Here is a 20,064-nt window from a genome sequence, read left to right as displayed (position 1 = left end):
TAATTTCACAGATACATGTTATTTTACCCAGAAAATATACCATGATGGAATAAAGTGAAGTTACTGTGAACTAAATCTTGCCAGATCTTATAGGTATTCTCAAAATAAACTTAAAACTAACTTTTTGTCACCTCCTGCTTGGCAACCTTACTTCAGTTGCCTGTCATTCCTGTCTGATGAAGTTCATGTTATTTCTTCTCTATCAAGTGCTAGCTTCAAGGTAAGAAGCACAAATGTGCAATTGTTGCAGTGGGAACAGAAGGGAAAAGAAGTATCACTGCACTCACTATACGAAAATCTGCCACAGAGAAAGCAATGGGCAAAAGTGACAAATATTGAGTCAGGAGGATAAATTCCCAAAGACTCTATTATATCCTAGAAGATGCTAACTGCAATGTGGTTTTTTATTATTATTTTGTCATGAAGACCTAAAGATTCTGTCTTTTTTTGTGTATCTTTTTTTTCTTGTCTTTTTTTTTTTTCCTTTAGCAGCACTTGAATAGAATCTTGTGTCACCCGAATAATTTTCAATTGAATCAAGTTTGAAAAAGACCTTGGGTAAAATCTCACCCTTGCTAAAGCCATTAAAAATTTTGCCTTCAAGTCCCTTGAAAATCACACCACATAAATTGGGGATGTATTGGCAGCACTAGATCTTTATAGTGCACATGATTTTGGAGTATTTTCTTAGACTCTTCCAGAGCGTAGTTTCTTTAAAAGTTATGTGACCTATTGGATACTATCATCATAGAATTCTTTATCAAAATAGACGGCAAAGAATAGAAATCAGTATCAAGTACAACAGAAAGTAATACAGTTTAAAAGTTCATGGTAAGGCCAATAGTTCATAGCTGATTTGGAACAGCAGAACTGAAAATTCCTAGTTGGAGCATGGGTAAGAAAAGGCAGAAGCAGCAGCTTGTTCCCTTTCTAATCATCTTTGGCCTGCCATCAAAACTGGCAACAAAAAGAGGTAAAACCCTTTTCCACCTCATCAACTCATAGAGGAATTAGAGTTCCCAAGTATAAGTTCAATTTAACATATTCAGATTTCAGCATATGCACTTCAGTTTCAGGATAGCTTAGACTGAACTTTGGGTTTAATATGACCCCTTTGTTTTTTGAGGTTATTGCTAAAACTGATGAATTTTAACACAAATGTAGCTCAAGTGACTCAAGGTGGAGAGGAACCCATCTTCAGAAATGAATGGTCTTTATGGATTCATCACATCAATTACAGTGTGATATTAAGTCACTTCCAACAGTGCATTTCTATAGTATGCACTTTGGTTGCATACCAAGATACAAATCAATCCATGTTTTGTAATTTTAAAGGGATGTATTTCATCTCATATGTAATCTTTCCATAGTTTCTGGGGAACTAAAGAAAACAAAATTAGCAGTATTCCTCTCAGTATTCTACAAACAGTGGGGGACACTAGTTCTAATTTCTGAATATGAAGAAAAAGAGTGCATACCTGAAGTCTGTCTTTTGATGAAAATTTGAAATTAAGTCAACTAGATCAGTCGGCATATTGATATTTTTATTTAATGTCTTCTTTAATAGAATAATTTTCTGTATCTCTGCATTAAAACAGTAATTACCTTGTTGCATAATACAAGTTTTATCTCACGCTGTAAAATGATTTATAGTCTAACCACTGCATGCAAAATATGTTTGCCTGCAGACGCCATCTTCCATCCGCCATTACGTATATTCACTTAGCAACACTGCCTTTCAAATCTGATGATGTCAAGACATTTTGGTTCTGCTTCTACTCCTGCCTTTATGTTACCTTCTTGATCTCTGGTAGATACAGGCTACACTGGTGATTCTGCAATTGAGTCACATCACCTTTGTGTCAGATATGGACATATTAGACCATGACAGAAGAGATTTTGACATCCTTCTAAAAATTTAATTGAACTATAGACTCAAACATGAGATTTTGCAGCCAGGGACTCATATTTCACAACTGTAAGATACATATGGGAACACAGGGAGAAAAAGCCACGTTATTGCCACACACATTTCTGGGGTTTGAACCATCAGATGATTTTTTTTTTCTGCCAGCTTGTGTATGAAAAAGTGAAATAATTCAGATTTTCTGATTGAGACTAGTATGCTTTTTGTCAAAATATCCAGGCATTTCTTTGGCAGATTTATTCAGAGAAACTCTCTCTGGCCCCTCAAAGACACCAGTGACAGGATATACATATCTCCTTAGGTATTGAAGTCTGAACTCACCACCCTAAGGTCCCTTACTAGTCAAAGAAAAGAAAGACATGTCCCGAAGGAATTAATCTCATCATAAAATAGATGTCGAAAGTAAATCATAAGGATCACTCTTCAGATGTTCTGCTTTAAGACATCAAAAGGTAGGCAAGATAAATCCCACCCAAATCGACAGAGTACAAACTTGATACACTGGTAACGGAAATGCTTTCAGAAACAATTTAGGGTTTATAGTCTTGTTTTCATCTGCTTCCTTCCTTTTCAAAAGGGAGGCGTGAGAAAGAGCATGTAAGATAACATTTCTATGAGGTACAAGGTGTTTAAATGTAACAAATTATTTTCCATAATCCCTAGATAGAAATAAGAAGTTAACTGAAACTAAAAATCAGTCAAGTTGTCCAAAAGTTCAAATAAAATCCTATACTCTCTTTGTTTCTTTGGTATTGGATGCCAAAGTAAGGGATAATGACTGTGACTAAATGCCTCTCAGAGGAAAAATGCTGACATCAACAGTATGTGTATGTCAATAACCATCTTGTAAAGAAAGAAAATACAGGGACCTCTAATCACATCTAATCATTGTTCTGAGCAACAGTTTGGGTTTTTTCCCCTCTGTGTTTCTAGTGTTTCTTATATGAAGTTATCACATATGCTGTCAAATAATGAATTCTTTCTGGCAACTGACAATTTAAAAGAAAAGTATACTAGAGAAAAGACAGTCTCATTGGTTTCCATAAATTCATATGGGCTATGAACAATTAGGACAGTTCTAAAAATAGATTAATGGATAATTGTCATAAGACCTAACTTTCACAGTTACTTTACAGGATGTCTTTGGGATAAAGTAAATACAATGTTTGGCATAATAGTTGTATAATTTACTATTTCCATTTTATAAAACATCAGATACATTGTTGCTGTATTTGATGGAAACTACTGTAGAATTATAAACTGTACTCATTTTTAAACTGAAAATATACCATGTAACAACAGTGCATTACCAAAATTCAAGCTACACTAAGCAACTATAATTACAGTCTCATCAGAGCTACATAAAGAATTATCAGATAAAATTTGGGTGCATCTATCTATTGTTATAAGTAAATGCACTACTTTAGGTAGCAAGAATCATTAATAGTCTGAATTAAAGATGGCAAGAGAAAAAACCAGCACCCTCATTTCTCAGGATGCCTAGTGAGACAAGGAGGGTTCTATACAGCAACAGCATTGTAAGCATGAATAAATAGCCATAAAGTTGGCTTGCACTGTGTGGAAGCTTGCAGATGGTGGATGAATTCATGTCTGTCACGTTTTTATAATACAATGACTTTTACATATTGCTGCCAGATGGAACATAGTTTTGCATCTTGAATATAAATCTCCAAGAAATACAACTTCCTTCAATGTGTTCCCTGTATTTGAAACAAAAACAAATTCAGAGGCAGGTTTGGGAGGCTAAAGCAGATTTAAGGAAATCTGAGAGAATATAAATTAAATCCTCAAGGGCTTCCTTGTTATAACTCAGTTCAAAATAATGGAGTTACCCATGTGTTCTGTATTTTTTTAGGAAAAACAGGAAAGGTATCATACAGACTTCTACAGGAAAAACTACGTCATCTATCAAATGCAAAATACAACCTAGGCAGGTCCAGAAGACCTTTCAATCGAACTTACTAGTAGTTTGGCAAAACTTTTGCATAACATTTATTCTTGCTTCAATAAAAAGAGATATCTATCCCACAAGACCAGATCATAAAAGTACACTGCATGAAGCATAAATGCATTTAATCTTTGCTGATATTGAACATCTGTATCTATACCACAGAAGCACCTTGCCATTCTCCTTGTGTTAAATGATACCCAAACAGACCTAATATCTAATTCAGACCTGATTACACTAGTCTTTATACAGATGTGCTTTCTCAAACTATCAAGAAAGTACAGAATTTTTTTTCTTTTATATATGCTTACCCATCACACCTGGCTTTCTCCTGTGTGCCTGATCTTTGTTTCTAATCCTAGCTGGTATTGCTAAGAAGCGAATAACTGATAGCAATGAAGTGAACTATATGACTGTAGGGGAGAATAATTTCCCATTCAATGATTTCTCACAAAGTCTGATTTGATGACAAACTTGAGTTGACTTCTCTCAGACAGCCTCAAGCGTTGTTTATATGCAGATAATTCTTTGTGTGAACCCATTAGGCTTTTATGACAGTTATAATCAAATATGATTGGGAAACCTTCTGGCTTACTTGGATCCATACTTACATTGTGCTTTGTGAGGTTGGAAATGTTACTTGCTATTGCTTGTAGCCAGTCAATAGAGTCTTCAGCAGAGAGACACTGAATTATTCCACTGCAAACCCCATCCACAGCAATTACTTGGAACGCATTTTGCCTATAGACATGTCATAACAGATCAGGTCAGAAGAAATTTTCATCTGTTCTAGCATATCATCTTAAAAATACTTGTAGAAATGCTTTTCTTTCAACTACAATGAAGGTCAGCCACTGAACACTGATAAGTTGCTGGTTTTCCTGTTTTACAAATGCCTGACATATTAAAACAATCATGCTAAAAGGTCAACTCAGACTATATTAAGTTTCCATAAAGCTATAAAAAAATTCCATAGACAGAACCTTGACCCACACTGCATGACTTCAGAAACTAAACAAGTGAAATAGTTGATGCGTACCAAAGAGTTAATACTTTAATACTGCAGATTACAGAGAAGGAAAGTGTACACTGGACACTGTAGGCAACCATTAGTGAAATTCAGTGGAACACCAGTACCTTTTTCTCAACAACTTTTGTTTCATTTTTCTAATACATTGTTTAAACACAGTAAGATTCCTGTCTGGATACCCCTTGTTGGCTGCTCTTGGTTATAAAATTTTGATCCTCTTCTAAACTATTGATAGTAAAGCTGGAGAATTAAAAATCGATCAGGTGGCATTAATGATTTTTCCAATTGCATTTCTGAATATAGGATCATTAGCAAAAAATACTGGAATGCCAAGAGATATCCAATGACAAAAGCAGTGGCCACTTGTGTGCCTCTACCCTAGCACCTATCTGGGCACCTACACAATAATCTGTCATGCATTATAGACTGCCTTTCCACAGCTGAGTGCTGAGCAGTTACAGAACAAGAGAAAACTTTCAGATGCTAAAGCAGTAGCAGACCTAATTTCTTCTGTAAATAGCCTTCTTGACTAACAGCCTTTAGAAGGCTCATAGGTCTTTGGCATCAGAACCAAAAACCCTCAATATTAATCCATATCCCAGAGTCAGAGATTACTAAACATGCAGAGAAAACCAAGTTCCACTGCTGGCATTCTGCTATAAACCCATCCATTAGTGATCAATTCATGGTTTAAAACTAAGTACATCATTCACATTCTTTGAGAATGGCTCAGACAGAGTGTTATCTTCAGTGTAAAACTGTCACTGACGACAGCTTCTGACATCTCAAGACAGATATCCATTCTGCAAAGTTTTGGGGTTTTTTACCTCTTGAAATTTTATTCTAGTTGTATAGAATGTAGAGCTAATATCTATCTCTACCATAAAGGTCTTTGCTGCATCTGTGTCAAGTACGAGCTTTTCCTTCAGTCAGGAGAAACATTAAAAATGAATTAGAGCCATGCCTTTGCTTTGAGACTGCCATCATGAGAACTAGCTCTTACAGAAGGATAAATCTTATATATCCTAACATGATCATGCAGACACCAGTGGCTTATCTAAATCCATCAGCTAACTTATCAGTTTAGTTGCCTTTTCACATGGGTAGTGATTTTTCTTTAAAATCCCTAAGGTATAAATTGAGAGCTACTACTTTCAATGTCTCATTTTCACAATAATTCAGGTAAAGTTTTTGAGAAAGATTTATTTAAAGCATCTTCAGGTAATGTAGCTAGCATTTATTTACTATATCCTTTATTTTAAATGGCTATAAATATAAATAGTAAATTCTTCCAGCATAGAATTCTAAATAAGTCCTTACATAAAGAGCATAGCATGATGCTCAAATTTGCTGATTATCTCTTTCAAGAAAAACAGCTTTATTTTCAGGACTCCCCTTCTTTCTACTCAGCCTATTGTAAATGAAAGTAAGCATCCAACGAATCTATTAATGTGTGACACTAACCTGCACAAGGAAAGAAAACCCAGTATGTTGCAGATTCAGTCCTGATGCAGAAATTTCCCTTACATTACCAACACAGTGAATCTGATGCATTCGGGCCATCACACTGTTCCTACTGTTCCTAGGTATTTGATCTGTGCACATACAAAACCATTCACACAGAGTGTTCTTGCCCAAGTGTCAATAAGCACAGACTATAAGAATGCATGGCCACCTAATAAATTACTTCTGAATGTGTCTGGGCAGTAGATATCCTTAGCCTTAGATTACTCTAATAGTATTTTACTGAATTAGTTTACCATCCAAAGTCCATATTACCACATAAACCTGAAAAAAAATAATGTCTTAAATATGTGTTTTGTATTAAATAGGACAAATAGTAGATGAATCACTTTATAATACAGCAAAAAAGTTAAGATCAGATGAATTCTTGTTCAGCTACGCATCTCAGGTTCTTTGCCTTCTGGAACTCAAGATCTGTATTTGAAATTAATAAGCTTTCCAAGATTAACCTGAATGCACTCTGGAATTTTGTATGAATGAATACCCTCTGGAATTCATGTGTCTCAAGCATCCCACTAGAAAAGCTTTAATTGATTAGGAGGCATAATAGTGTCTGCGATAATGATATGATGTATTTCTGTGCCAGTCTTTTCAAACTCTGAAACATAAAAAGTTACTAGGCTTTATATAGTGAAAACAGCCTTGTAAATATAAAGAAAAAATAATGAATTAAATTCCATTTAATGTTGCTTATTATATTATTTTCAATATCCTTTCCTTAATGTTGCTTTTTATAGCAGTCTCTTTTAAAAATTATCTACCTTTCTCTCATAACAAATTTTGAGAGGGAGTCACATTTTAAGATGTTTACACTAATTTAAGAGACTTATAAACTGTCTTGCTGGCAACACAAAATGTTGCTTCTACGCTTTTCTGAAGAAACCCCCACTTCTTCTCTTATATTTATACTGCATTTTTGTTTTCTTTAAGTACTCTTACTTCCTCATGTTAGACAGCATAGAAGGACACAAGGAGAAAATTATCAGAGTAGTTATTCAAGGTTTGAGTATGAATTCAGGTACTTTGTTTTATAGGAATATACTTTTAAATTTATTTTCTGGGAATTTAAATCTCAGGAATATCGTTACTACCTAAAAATCCTTTTCTGTAATGTACAATTCTATGCTGTGCACTTTAAGCTTGTGTTTTATTGATGCAGAAAACTGAATTTTAAAACCCTAGATCTATGGATAGTTGAATATGTCCTAATTTTCCATGTGAGTAGTTCTATTCAATTCAATATCTTATCTGAAGTATACAGCAGAACAGATCTCAGATCTGACTGTTATTATTTTGGGCCCTTTATACTACGTGCTCTTAATTATTTCTGTTTCAACCATTGTTAAATGTTGAGCTGAAGGTTTTCATATAATTTAATAAAAAATCTCCTGCCTCTGTGTTGACTACATCCTGTTCCTTTTCAGTTCAGTCAATAAGCTGTTGTAGCCTTTGGTTTACACCTTGACTCCCTCGGCCAGCCATTGTTCCTCAACAGAACAAGGATGACGCAGCCAAGTAAATACAATTTTGCTATTACCAGCCAAAAGCTTCAGGCTCTTTTTAGCTTCACAATTATCTAGTGGTGAAACAATTATTGCCTAACCTGCTTTAATTTCAGCTCTGTGAATAGGAAAAAGGCTGACAGACCTAGGTAGTGTACTTCTGAGAAACAACAGCCCTTAGAATTAACTGAGGCTGTGGAAAGCTTTTGTGAAATTTTCAGACGTTTGCTGAGAACCAATGAGAAGGAAGCAGGCTGTGATAAGAAACAAAAAAATTCACCCCATGCAAACTCCGAACTAAGGTTCAAGAACATTCCCCTTCCCCTAGTTTCTGGAGGAGATCATAAATCCAGCCCTGGGGACAGATGGCATCACTTGACTGTAGGACCAACAGAAACACTGGAAGGGTGAACATAACAACAGACACACTGGGGAGGTTCTTTCACAAAACAGTCTTTCCAGAAATACTAATGAAGCTTTTCTATATTAATTAGGTAATTTTACATGTGTTTGAATGGAGGAACAGGAAATTTTAAACTGCTAATGCCTGATGAACCATCAGGGTATATCTTAACACACTATTCTTCCCAGACTCACACATGTAAGCTGGCAGACAAGAAGGCTACACAGGGAAGCCAGAGTTTATTTCAGGTAGTAACGCCTCACAGCCTCACAAATGAGAAGTCCTTTGTGCTTATTTTAAGAGTTAATGTTTCTGATGGGTTAGAAGAAGAAGTAATGGAGAAACATGCTCTATAACTGTAGACAGCTACCTTCAAATTAATGACTTACATACTGGAACTCACAGAATTTTTTAGTATTAGATCTTCATTCTTATATATACAGATGATAAATTAATCCACAATATATCTAGGTATTTAAACCTTTTAACAAGCATGATCTTATTTTTTACTATGCCTTGTTGGATTTTGTAGCTACTTTCTTTCATATTTAAATGCATAACACTTGAAAAACACTAATCATTGCAGAATATTCTTGTCTTCCTTTCTGATTTCTTCTGATTTACTAGGATAATATTAAATTAAACAATGACAAGTTGTAAGTCTATATGATGCAATAATTTTAAACCTGACTATGAGCTTTGGGCAGCTTCACCAGTGATTGGGAGACAAAATGGCAATGAAATTCCATGTTAATCAATGCAAACTAACACATATGGGAAAAAAATAACTTGAGCTATATGTAAGCAACAAAGAACCTTACTGTAGCTATAAACATTGAAGAAAGAAATGCAAGAGTTACTACAAACAATTCTCTGAAAAACATCACCTTAGTGCTCAGTAACGGTCAAAAGGTTACTACAAAGTATTAGACAAGAACAGAGAAGAAAATGGAAAACATCATTATGTCTTGATATAAATCAAGAGCGATCCTCTTTGCAGTCCTGATCACCTTGTCTCATAGAAGATATATTAGAATTACAAAAGAAACAGAGAGAGTAACAAGGATAATCAGAGCTATGGAAGGGTTTCCCTAAAAGGAGATAACAATAGGGATCCTTCAAACCGGAAAACAGAAGACAGTCATCTGAAGTTATAAAAACATAAATCAAGAATGCTTATTTAGCATTCCCCCTGAGACAAGGGTCAGGGCCCAGAGTCCACCCTCCTCCTGGGTGCCTAGCTTCCTGTGCTTGAGGCCAGCTCTGCCATGGCGTGGCCGTGGGATGTGGGATCAGGCTGCTGTAAAAGAGCTTGAGTGGGGGGGCCTGCCGCTCCCCTCACTCAGGAGCTCTGTATCAGCTCAGGCTTTCGCCCTCGGTCCTCGCCTGAGTTTGGTTGCAGCTATGCCTGTGTCTGGACACGTACCCCACTGATTCGGACCTGACCCGTGGGCTGACTTCCCAGCCTGACCTGAGCCCCACCTCACCGTGACGGACTCATCTGAAGAGCACCTCTAGGCCTGCTTTGCTCCTCCACCAGGGGCAGTGGGATGGGGCCCTTGTCTGCATGGACACTGCCTCGTCCAGCCTCGCTGCCACCCTCTGCTCCTGGCTTGCCTTCCCCACGGGGCAGCCAGCCTTTGCTGCTCCTGAACAACAAGACTATTTCACCCAATGAAGTTATCAGGTGAGAGCTTTAACACAAACAAAAGGAAGTACATTTTAAAAACATAGTTACGTTGCAGAGCTCAATGCCACAGTGCACTACAAAAGCCAAAGATATTTAAAAAAGCAGCTTATAAAGAAGCTTTTGAGGACAGGAGCATTAGCAGTTATTAAAATGATGACCTACGTGCAATCTCAAACTGAGAAACATGCTGACCACTAAGTGCAAGTGGGAAGATCGCATGTCTTCCCCACATACCTGGTCCTGGTTGACAACAGAGCAGAATATGGGCCAAGGTGGACCTAGAAAGACCTTCATGAAAGCTCCTATGTTTCAGGTCTCTGACAGCTGTAGCGGAACTAATAATGCCATTCCTTTAACAAGGCAACTCCCTAAGGCTTGTATCTGTCAAACAAGAAGGCAAGTTTCAACTTTCTGAACTTCTTTACCTGCACAAATCTGATCCTGGAAGGTACTGGGAAAACCGTGAATGAAGAAGTGGAATTAATCGGAGATCACACCACCTTTTTTCCCATCTAAGTCCTGGGGATGCTGGCCATGAGGAACATGATAATGTATCCTGAAAAACATTAAAAGTTCCTTCTCAGTTTTGGGCTTCGTTATAAGTACTCAGCAGATTTGGAAAGAGAGAGATAGACTTCAAAGACTTTCTATTTCATTTGGCATTGTGTTCCACTTTCCCCAAATCATCTGGCATCAGTTTTGGCTAGCACTGGAGAAATTCTGAACTTTTTCTCACAAATAAAAGAAATCGATATAAACCTCAACATCAATATGCTTGGAGGAAGTGTGAGGAACAGTATTCTAAAAACCTAGGGAAAACAGACTGTGTCCTTTTTTTTGAAATGACTAGTCATGAATAGCAGTGAATGTGTACTACATATCATGTCATCAGCTACTAGTTTTATACCTGCACCTTGAATAAAGTTGTTCTCTAAATTATTCGCTATACAACCGTAATTCAGGTGTTTCCTGTGGCACCGCACACATTTTCATACATGTCTATTCTATTGACTTCACCTTAAAACCTGGTAATTGTGAATAGGATTTAACACGTGATGAAAAATGTTTAGTCAAAACTACATGCTTATGATGAATATTTTAATTTTACCTATTTACACAAGACATAACTTATACGAAAATTGAACTTTATCATGCCTATGATCATATCTACAAAGAGTGAGTATTTAAATATCTACAGTCTAATTTTACCAATTTTAAAATTTATTTTAAAAATTCCAAGACCTCTTCCTTTCTTTATAAAATGCTTTACAAAACAATGCTGGTGAAGATGTTATTTTTCTGAAGAAGCAGGATTCTCACTGAAATGTATGTAGTACTTTTAGCATATCAGTAAAATTGTACCTGCTGATTCTGCATCATTTACAGTTTTTTAATCCCAGACTTCATATTTTTTTCCTTACCTGTATCTTCTATTAAATAAATATTACAAAAATTAAGTACACCTTGTATTTTTTCTAGAGTGTGATTTTTGTGTAAGATCTATGGAATTATAAAGCTTTGACAAGTTGAACTTTACTTTTACATATATGTTCATGTATGTTTTATGTATATAAAATAAAAGATGTCTATGAACATCAATTTAGCTGAACAGCAGGATTTTCCTAAGTAGATTCACTTATTTAAAACACTAAATTTCTGGTGAAACATTCCATAGATTCAATCCAAATAAATAAATGATTGGCTAGGAAGACTAAGCTAGGACATTGTTTTGAACATTGTCTTGAATTTTTAACGTTTTCTGTCTGCTTTCAGGAACCTTTTTTTAGCTGTGATTACATTTGAGGAAAAAGTTGAAATGTGGCAAAAAGTTTAGATGCAAACTGTAGGCCTAGATCTGGCTGCAACAGAAAAGCTAACCCTACCTTTAGCCTACATAACTCTTAATTGTTGACAAAAGACCAAAACCAGTCCAGTCTATTCCAAATTCTGAGTCAGAAAGCTCCTTCACGCGAATCACCAAGGCTATAAATTAAGAAATAGACTAGGTCCATAAGTCATAATGCATTCTAGAGAATGTTCTGAGAAAAAGGAAGGAACATGACATAAGAGTTGTACATAATTTAGGAATTCATACAGAGGTCTCATTTGGTTTTATGAAGCATTCTATTCCCTTTACAAGGGGACATCTGAGAGAAGAACCCCATCCTGGTCTTCAGCAGAAAAATTTAATTTAGGGTGAATTATAGCCTCATGATGCCTGATTATATTATTTAAAATGAGAGAAAAAGACTTAGTTTCAGTAAATTATAATCAGTTCAGATAGAAACAGTAGCTAATTTAGATCAGCTTCAACACGTGCAGAAATAGGATTCACAAATGGAAGCATGGTTTTTACCCTAAAAGCAAAGTTAGAAATGAATTTGCTAGCAAAATAAGTTTAGGATCTGCTGCAATAGCCTTTCTACATGCCTACACATATAGACTGTTGAGATAAGTCTGCTTCTGATGTTGTTGCACTAGTTTTACATATATATATGTATATATAAAATTATTATTTGACCTGCATTAAGATGCCAATTTTACTGTTTTTATCCAATTTTTATGAATTCCAGCTTCCACAAATATGTATAAATCCTAAAAGTTTTCCAGATTATAATCAAGCTTAAAATCTGTGCTATTGACTTTTAAGACTCTGGGCTCCTATTAAAAACCTTTAGCAGTGAAGTATGAAAGAACAATAAAACAAGCCAGCAATTAAAAACAGCAAAGTCTACCTACCAATGCTTACATTTCTGTTTTTCTAATATATCTGTAATAATTATGCTGTATATTGGTGTATTTATTCAGTGCTTTTTATTTTATCTGGGTATTTTCACCTATCACAAAGCCAAATACACAGCAAACCCCCCTTTAGATCTATATAAAATAATGGAAATTTTGCATTTCCTGTCTAAGAAAATTGTTAAAAGGCCCTTGTTGTACTTCAGAGGCATCTTTTACTAAAAATTTGATCAGACAGCTGTAGCATTTCGTCTTAAAGATACTTTGCTCCATAATACTATCATTTGTCAGTAAGATTTTCAGTGTAAGTTACTAGAAGTAAAATGCTCCTACCTTAAAAATAAGCAAAAACTGTACCTAAAACATCCTTTGCCAAAGGTTTTAGATAATAAATTAAATAAAAATAATGGAAAAATATTCTGAAAAACTTTTCTACCTTTTCTTTAAATATTTTTATTTTAATAATTTGAATTCCTATGCTGCAGAAATAATCTAGAAGAAAAAACTTTCAAAAAATCCCTATTGCATCGCCCAGACAAAAATAGTAATCACAGCTATCAAGGCACAATCTCAGCTGGTATATTTGTCACAGTTTAATTCTCAGCCATAATATCTGGCAACTCTTTTTGCCCCCTATGGGACTGTCTATCTCCAATGTTAATTAGAGCTCCTCCCATGTTGCTGTCCTTTATTAGTTACTTCCATTTAGCTATTACAGTATTATTATTCTTCTGTGTAATTCCATCAAAGAAATACAAGCTCTTACCGTGTTGTTGGGATGATAGTTGAGATGCAAACCACTGTCACATAGGGGAGAGGATGTGCCACTGCTTTGGTCACTGGGGGCACCTAATACAAACATGAATACACCAAAAAATCTTAATTAATCTATAATGCTATAATTCAAATTTGCGTGTATGTCTGTATGTCTGTATTCCCCCCGCAGCCCTAGTTTTTTCATATCTAACATTCATTTACTTTCTCCGTTCAGCCAGTATCTGCCTTGAGCAGAGCGGAGGCTCAAGAATCCCTCTCCTGGTGCTTTGCTTAAAAGAGTTAATAATCTGTTTGGTAAGAAAAAAACCCCAAAGGTTTTTTTCAAATTTGATAATAAAAGGAAAGCATGTACCTCCTCACTTGTTTTTCATTTGAGGGAACTAGTCAGATAATGTTTTTGTTACTCTTGATAAATTTTACAGTTCTGACTGTTCTTGTAACAGTTTAGGAAATTACAGTGCTACACCTCAAAAGCAACATGATAGGATCAATGCAAATGCATGTTTGTGTGTGTTACTCAGGGTAATCTGTGGTAAGACAAGCATTCATAAAAGGGACCAATGTACTGGGATACATTTTTACTTAAGGATATGGTGCTGTAAATTTTTTCTTGTCTCACTGAAATTTAATACCTAGATGAAAGATAAAGACAGTATTTCAACAAATTATTGTATAAAATATTATTTCAGAATTCAGTTTACTTAATTCCTACTAACTTAAAATCAAAGACTAGAAGTATTGAAATCAAATATTTATTGTTTTGTTGCTTAAAAGTTAAGCAATTCATTTTACCCTCTTGGGAACAAGAAGCAGAAGGAAAGCAATGGTGACAAAAGGCACAGGCTGACATATAAATATGCTTAGATATGCTGCAACTATCTATAATTATGCACCCACACTTACAATTTAATATAACTAAAGGAAGACAGCTGTCTCCATATGCCTCTCATGGGGCTAGTTGACTAAAACTCTGTTGGACTTAAACAAAATACTAATCATCCCAGAGTAATTTATTTTTAGGTAGACAGACACCTCCACCAAAGCCTCTGAATTTTAAATGGTAAAGTTAAGCCCTCTAACTATACACACACAATCTCATTTTCACATTTACAAGACAAAACTCTTTCAGACTAAAATGTTATCTGATGCTGCCTGAAAAACTGCTTTTAAGTACTCTGCATTAGGGTGTGAGCTACTATAAACTAATGTAATTCCGCTGTTCTACCTGCAACTTTGCTGATTCACACCAGCCAAATGCCTGGTAATCTGTTTTTCAAGCAAAGACAGCAATTTTTTTGCTTGAGGTGAATGTTACTACAAGACCTGGCAATACAAGCAGCTCATATTCAGGCAGCAAAGCTGACCAAAAAAGCTGCCATCAGTCACTCTCAATGCACAGAAGGTTCAGAAGCTGCAAGCGTTCATGAGCATTGGATGGAGTTTTCTTTTGGCCAAGTAATAAAGGCTTACATGCACAATCTTCATTCAGTGGCAGTTTGAGAAAAGCAGGTGCTCTTTTCAGAAAGGACACAGTTAGAGTCACTTCTTCCCCTGCGTTGCGAAGGACCTGAACCTGGAAGAGAAACACAGACAGGGCACCTTGAAATAAACGTACGGCCAAAATGCGTCATGTAAGCAACACCACACAGCTTTCACATACCAGAACATAACTGCTTAGTACTTTATTGTAATGACTTTTTTCTTAAAAGAAAGCAAGATGTAAAGCTTTCTATATGCTTGTCTGACATGTTTCTAGTCACACATAGACTAGGTGGGGAGGTGGGCTTTGACCTCCTATAATAGCACTGACTTTGCACTGTACTATTGCACAACTTGCTCCCTGACACTGTTCAGCTGTGCCCCTCCTTCTTTCAGATCTGGCATCATCCACACTAGCATGTATCTATAAAAAAAAATACTTATTATTCCCGCCCCCCCCCCTCCCCCCCCCCACCAAGGTTGTCTCATAAATCTCCAACCAAAAGAATAGCAGTGGTTTCCATAGCTGTGCCATAATCCTAGGAGTAAATCTACCCGACAGTCAGAGTTAAATTTAGCCAAAGCACTCCAGCATGGATGAGAGACCTAATCTTCCTTACAGAGGAGAAGTACCTATTTTAAGCCTGAAGTCTTAGACAAGCAGAAGCTTGGGTTTTGCCAAAGGGCAGCTTGCATTTTGGACGTAGAAATGCGTAAATCACCTATCCACCTGTGAATGCTTTTAGCCTTCCTGTACTCTCCCACAATTGCTCCTGCAGCTCTTGTTCATGCCTTTAGCTTTTGGGTGGTATGGCTGATAGACACTTCAAGACACGCACCAGAGAAAGGGAACCCCAGGCATCTCCCCAGAGTGGCACAAAGGAGGCACAAAAGCAGCTAAGCAAAATGTTATACTTAACAGTGGGAGAATAACATTTGAATTGGCTTATAACATGAGAGCCAAGAAGCTTCAGGTCACACAACTCTGTTTCAGACCACAACCACTTCCTGTTCTTCTGGCTCTATACCTTCAAAACTCTTCAAGGGTTGATTTAATTTCGGCTTACAAAGACAGAAGATTGCACCATACCTCTATCTGAGTGACTGCACTCATACTGTGCAGAGAGCTGGCTCACTGGGAGCAGTGTTTGGAGAGCTACTACACAGTGACATTACACAAACATTTTAAACTAGCATTTTATATTTATTCCCTTTCTGCTGTGTTTTCATGGTAACTGGATAACACAGAGGTAACCCTTCTGTCGTGCTGCTGCTTGTGGGAAAGCCTTGTAAATAATTTACGGAGGATTGTTATTCTTTAACCTATACCTACCAACAACCTATCCCACATGGTTACATACATGTATATAACTATATGCAGGGCTGCTTTCACATGGAATCACTACATTAACTTAAAGCAATTCCTCAAGAAAAAATGCCGACTTCGCCTTTAAACACAATACTTCCTATTCCATAGTGGTTGTTACAGAGGAGTAGCAATATGATGTCAGATATTTGATTCAGTATCTGAAATCCACTTTGAAATTTTAGGCTCTTTATTGTTTAAAATAACACACTAGTTGTCAAAGCACAATTTGCAGTGTAGTGTGTATTTATACGTATGTGTGCAAATACACACACATCACAACAAATTTCATCAACTTAAACTGCATGTCAAAAACTTCATCTGTAACATGAGCATCTTTGATGAGCACTTCCCAGTTCTGATATGTTTTATACCTTAGAATTTGTAAGTAGTACTTATGTCATAGAAAGATCACTTGTAATCTGTGGAACAGTAGATAAAGACTCCGAAGTCCTGAATTCCATCAGAGAAACCATACCATATCCTCAGCCTTCATAGAAATTCATCCTTCTCCTCTCTTATGTAGCAGTCACACAGTTCAGAATAGTCACAGCCAAAGCAGAAACTTACAGGCATGTATTGTCTATTGAAATGACAGATGTGGATAGACAGAGTGCAGGAAAAATAGAGCTACCTTCTGCCTTTCAAAAAAATATTTCTTTTTACTCGGGAACAGGGAACAAATAAGTGGAGAAGTTACAGCATTACCAACTTTAATTTATAAAGTCACCTTTTAAGATACCTAAGAATAAGTGGGTATCATTTGTGAAAGAAGCTGAGACAGTAAACTCTGCCCCTGAATCTTTCTTCTTCCACGAGTAAAACAAGCCATGAACCTACATGATTTCATTTGATAATATATTGTTCTGTAAAGGCTAGAAGTTGCCATAAGTAGTCTACTATGACCTTTTCCTCTAACCTCTCTCTCTCTCTCTCTCTCAAACTTCTTTATCTCATAGGATGAAGAATTTAAGCTGCTACACATTTTAGTTGAAATCAGCAATACTGATTTCACTGAGTGTATTTTGGAGTGTATGAAGCATATAATCCAGAAAGTGACTAGATTTTGACATGCAGAATAAAGACTAAAGAAAGATAAAAATTTAAAAAAGAAAACTACTAAGTAATGATTACAATAAAGAGGAGACGAGCTATTGATCCCATTTCACTTACTTTCTAGTAAGTGAACATTAACAAAGCCATTCTGGGAAATAAGGTTAGCTGAAGAAAATAGGATTTTTAATTAAATTTATTAATTGTCTTTTTATAGATTTCAGTTGAAAGCTTTACTGTTATTTTACATTTTTTGTCTTTATTTTACGTAAGAAATGAACAATTACTGAACTGTTTTAAATTGAGTATGCCTCACAGGATTCATTTACTTTGTGTCCTCATTCAGTGTGTACACCATACCATAGTGCCATTCCTCCACACAGAAAGAGAATGAGGTACAATAGGAAATCTACTCCTACTGAGGAATATTTTTAGTGGCATGCCAGAACAGCTTATGTTCACGAATGGAAAACTGATAACTTTTACAAAAAAAGATAACAGCCAAAAGTAATGTGACTAATTGTGATGGAGAATTATGTTTATGAAAAAAACCAACAAAAAACAAACAAACCAAAATCCACTTGAAAACAGGGAGTCAAACAGTTTGCCTGGAAGATACAATACAGTATGAATTTCTGGAGTTTTACAAACATGAGTGGAATTCTACCAATAGTCAGAGATACTGGCATATTAATTTTTTCTTCTCTCTTGCTTGTTGCCTAACATCAGTTTAGCTCAAAACTTTGTAGAGCTATTTTGGTAAAATGAGGATTGTGTGAATGTAAAAGTATTGCTTGTTCAGGTTTGGAAAATGTACATTCATGAAAAATTAATTTATCTGCACAAGTATACCCATGTGCAACTGAAGAATTGATAGCATATTCCACTAACAAAGCAGTAATGAGCTTTTACCACTGAAGTCAATTCATGAACATACTGAAGAAACTAGTTGTCAATCATGATGTAATTTTTAGATAAATAGATATCTGCTCAGCCATCCTGCTCTCCTACTTAAAAGAAAGCTCCCTCACATTTATTGTATATACATTGCCAATATCTTGTCAACCAAGCACTATCATTGACAACGTACGTGTTCGTTATTTCTGGCAGTGATAATTCTAGAAATTTTCAAGGTTACTTTCAAACATAAGAGGGAAGTAGACTATCTAAATCCTTTATACATCCTTTTCAGAATCACAGAATATTTTCTGATTTATAAGAAAACCTTAGAGCTAGGTTGATCAGAGTAACTAACTCAAGATTTTTTGCCAGCACCATCACATACTGTATGCATGATAAAAATGAGTGAAGATTAAAAAGCTAGGTACTATTTTCTATTTCCTGCAAACAATGAAGCTCTCTTAAGAATTTGCAGTCATTTAGAAGACTCTCAGGATTTTTCTAATTTTGCAATGTCTACTTTGATATTTTGATATAATTATGTTAAATTCCTTGATTTATCGATACATTAGTCCACAAATTATAAAAATGTGGGGTTGGGGTTGGGGTGGTTTTTTTCCTCCATTCAGGATTAATGTGTATTTTAAACAGCAAAAATAGAGAACTGTGGAGATCTTGATTCACTGAAGGTTGAACAGTGGCATTAAAGTGGTATCACATTTTTTTCATTAGATTAAAAAAAACAACAGGTCACTGGAAAAAGTATACTAATTTTCTTCCACTCCCACTTCTTATTCTATAGAAATGTGTCTGGACCTTCCAAAAATAAATTTTACTAGGGTTACTGCATACAATTGCTGACTGATCACTGATTTCCAGGATGATCCCATCCCTCCCCAAAATATTCCCACATTGGGTAGAATACAACTAGCATTTATCATCTTGTTAAGATTAGCTATTTACTTTATGAGTGCCTACTCCACAATTAATTGCTTTCCTTTAAAATACAAAGTGGCTATTTTAAGAAATAGTGTTGCTCTAATAAGTGTACAATCAAATTACCAAAGACAATGCTAACAGTTCTTATTAGTCCTGAAACAGAATTAGAATCTCATCCCCACTGTGTATAAATGGTAAAAACATTTTCAATATTAATGAAATGTAGCTGTATAAGTAAGAGATTTTCAGTTCATTACTGCTGATAGAGAAGGCATTTCTAAATTTACATCAAATAAAAATACTTAAAACATTTACCCTATTATGAGAAAAGATATAAATGGATCCAAGTTCTAAACAGTGAAAAAGAAACATATTTTTGAAAGGAATACAAATTTTGAATAAATATAGAAACATTATTTCAAAAAGTTCAAAGCAAAAATGCAGCAACTCCCTAAGGTTTTTTTAACCATCTATGAAGAGTTTGATGAAGGTGAGATAAATTCATAGTGCTAAATCCATGGAATATTTGCCTGACAAATATTTTACTCAGTAGTAGACCTAACATTTGCAAAGTCTAACAAGATTATATCTCCCACTGCAAGTCATGGAAAAACCCCCTTCAGAAGAGATGTGTATCTCTATGCATTTGACCTGGCAATTTCTAAAGCACTGCACCCCGGACTGCAGAAAATGCATGACCAGGCACCATTAAAAAGATTTGCTTATTCTCTGTATCATTGAAAGGTAATAATCTGTTTTATTT

General features: G+C 35.6%; 1 protein-coding gene across 3 annotated transcripts in view; it reads right to left on the bottom strand.

Annotated features, from left to right (window-relative positions):
• The window catches only part of SNTG1 (syntrophin gamma 1), a 354,767-nt gene that overhangs the window by 102,457 nt on the left and 232,246 nt on the right, over positions 1 to 20,064 (bottom strand). For all 3 annotated transcript variants that reach the window (XM_049817320.1, XM_049817330.1, XM_049817340.1), the window contains exons 8-11: positions 15,035 to 15,137; positions 13,554 to 13,636; positions 10,471 to 10,601; positions 4,508 to 4,637 (exon numbers count right to left, since the gene is read on the bottom strand). In XM_049817320.1, coding sequence (XP_049673277.1) covers positions 4,508 to 4,637; positions 10,471 to 10,601; positions 13,554 to 13,636; positions 15,035 to 15,137 — 447 coding nt within the window. The remainder of the gene's footprint in view (positions 1 to 4,507; positions 4,638 to 10,470; positions 10,602 to 13,553; positions 13,637 to 15,034; positions 15,138 to 20,064) is intronic.

Source organism: Accipiter gentilis, chromosome 2 (assembly GCF_929443795.1).
Source record: "Accipiter gentilis chromosome 2, bAccGen1.1, whole genome shotgun sequence".
NCBI classification, from domain to species: Eukaryota; Metazoa; Chordata; class Aves; order Accipitriformes; family Accipitridae; genus Astur; species Astur gentilis.
Note: the sequence above shows the minus strand (reverse complement) of the source record. Positions and strands in the feature narration are given on the sequence as shown.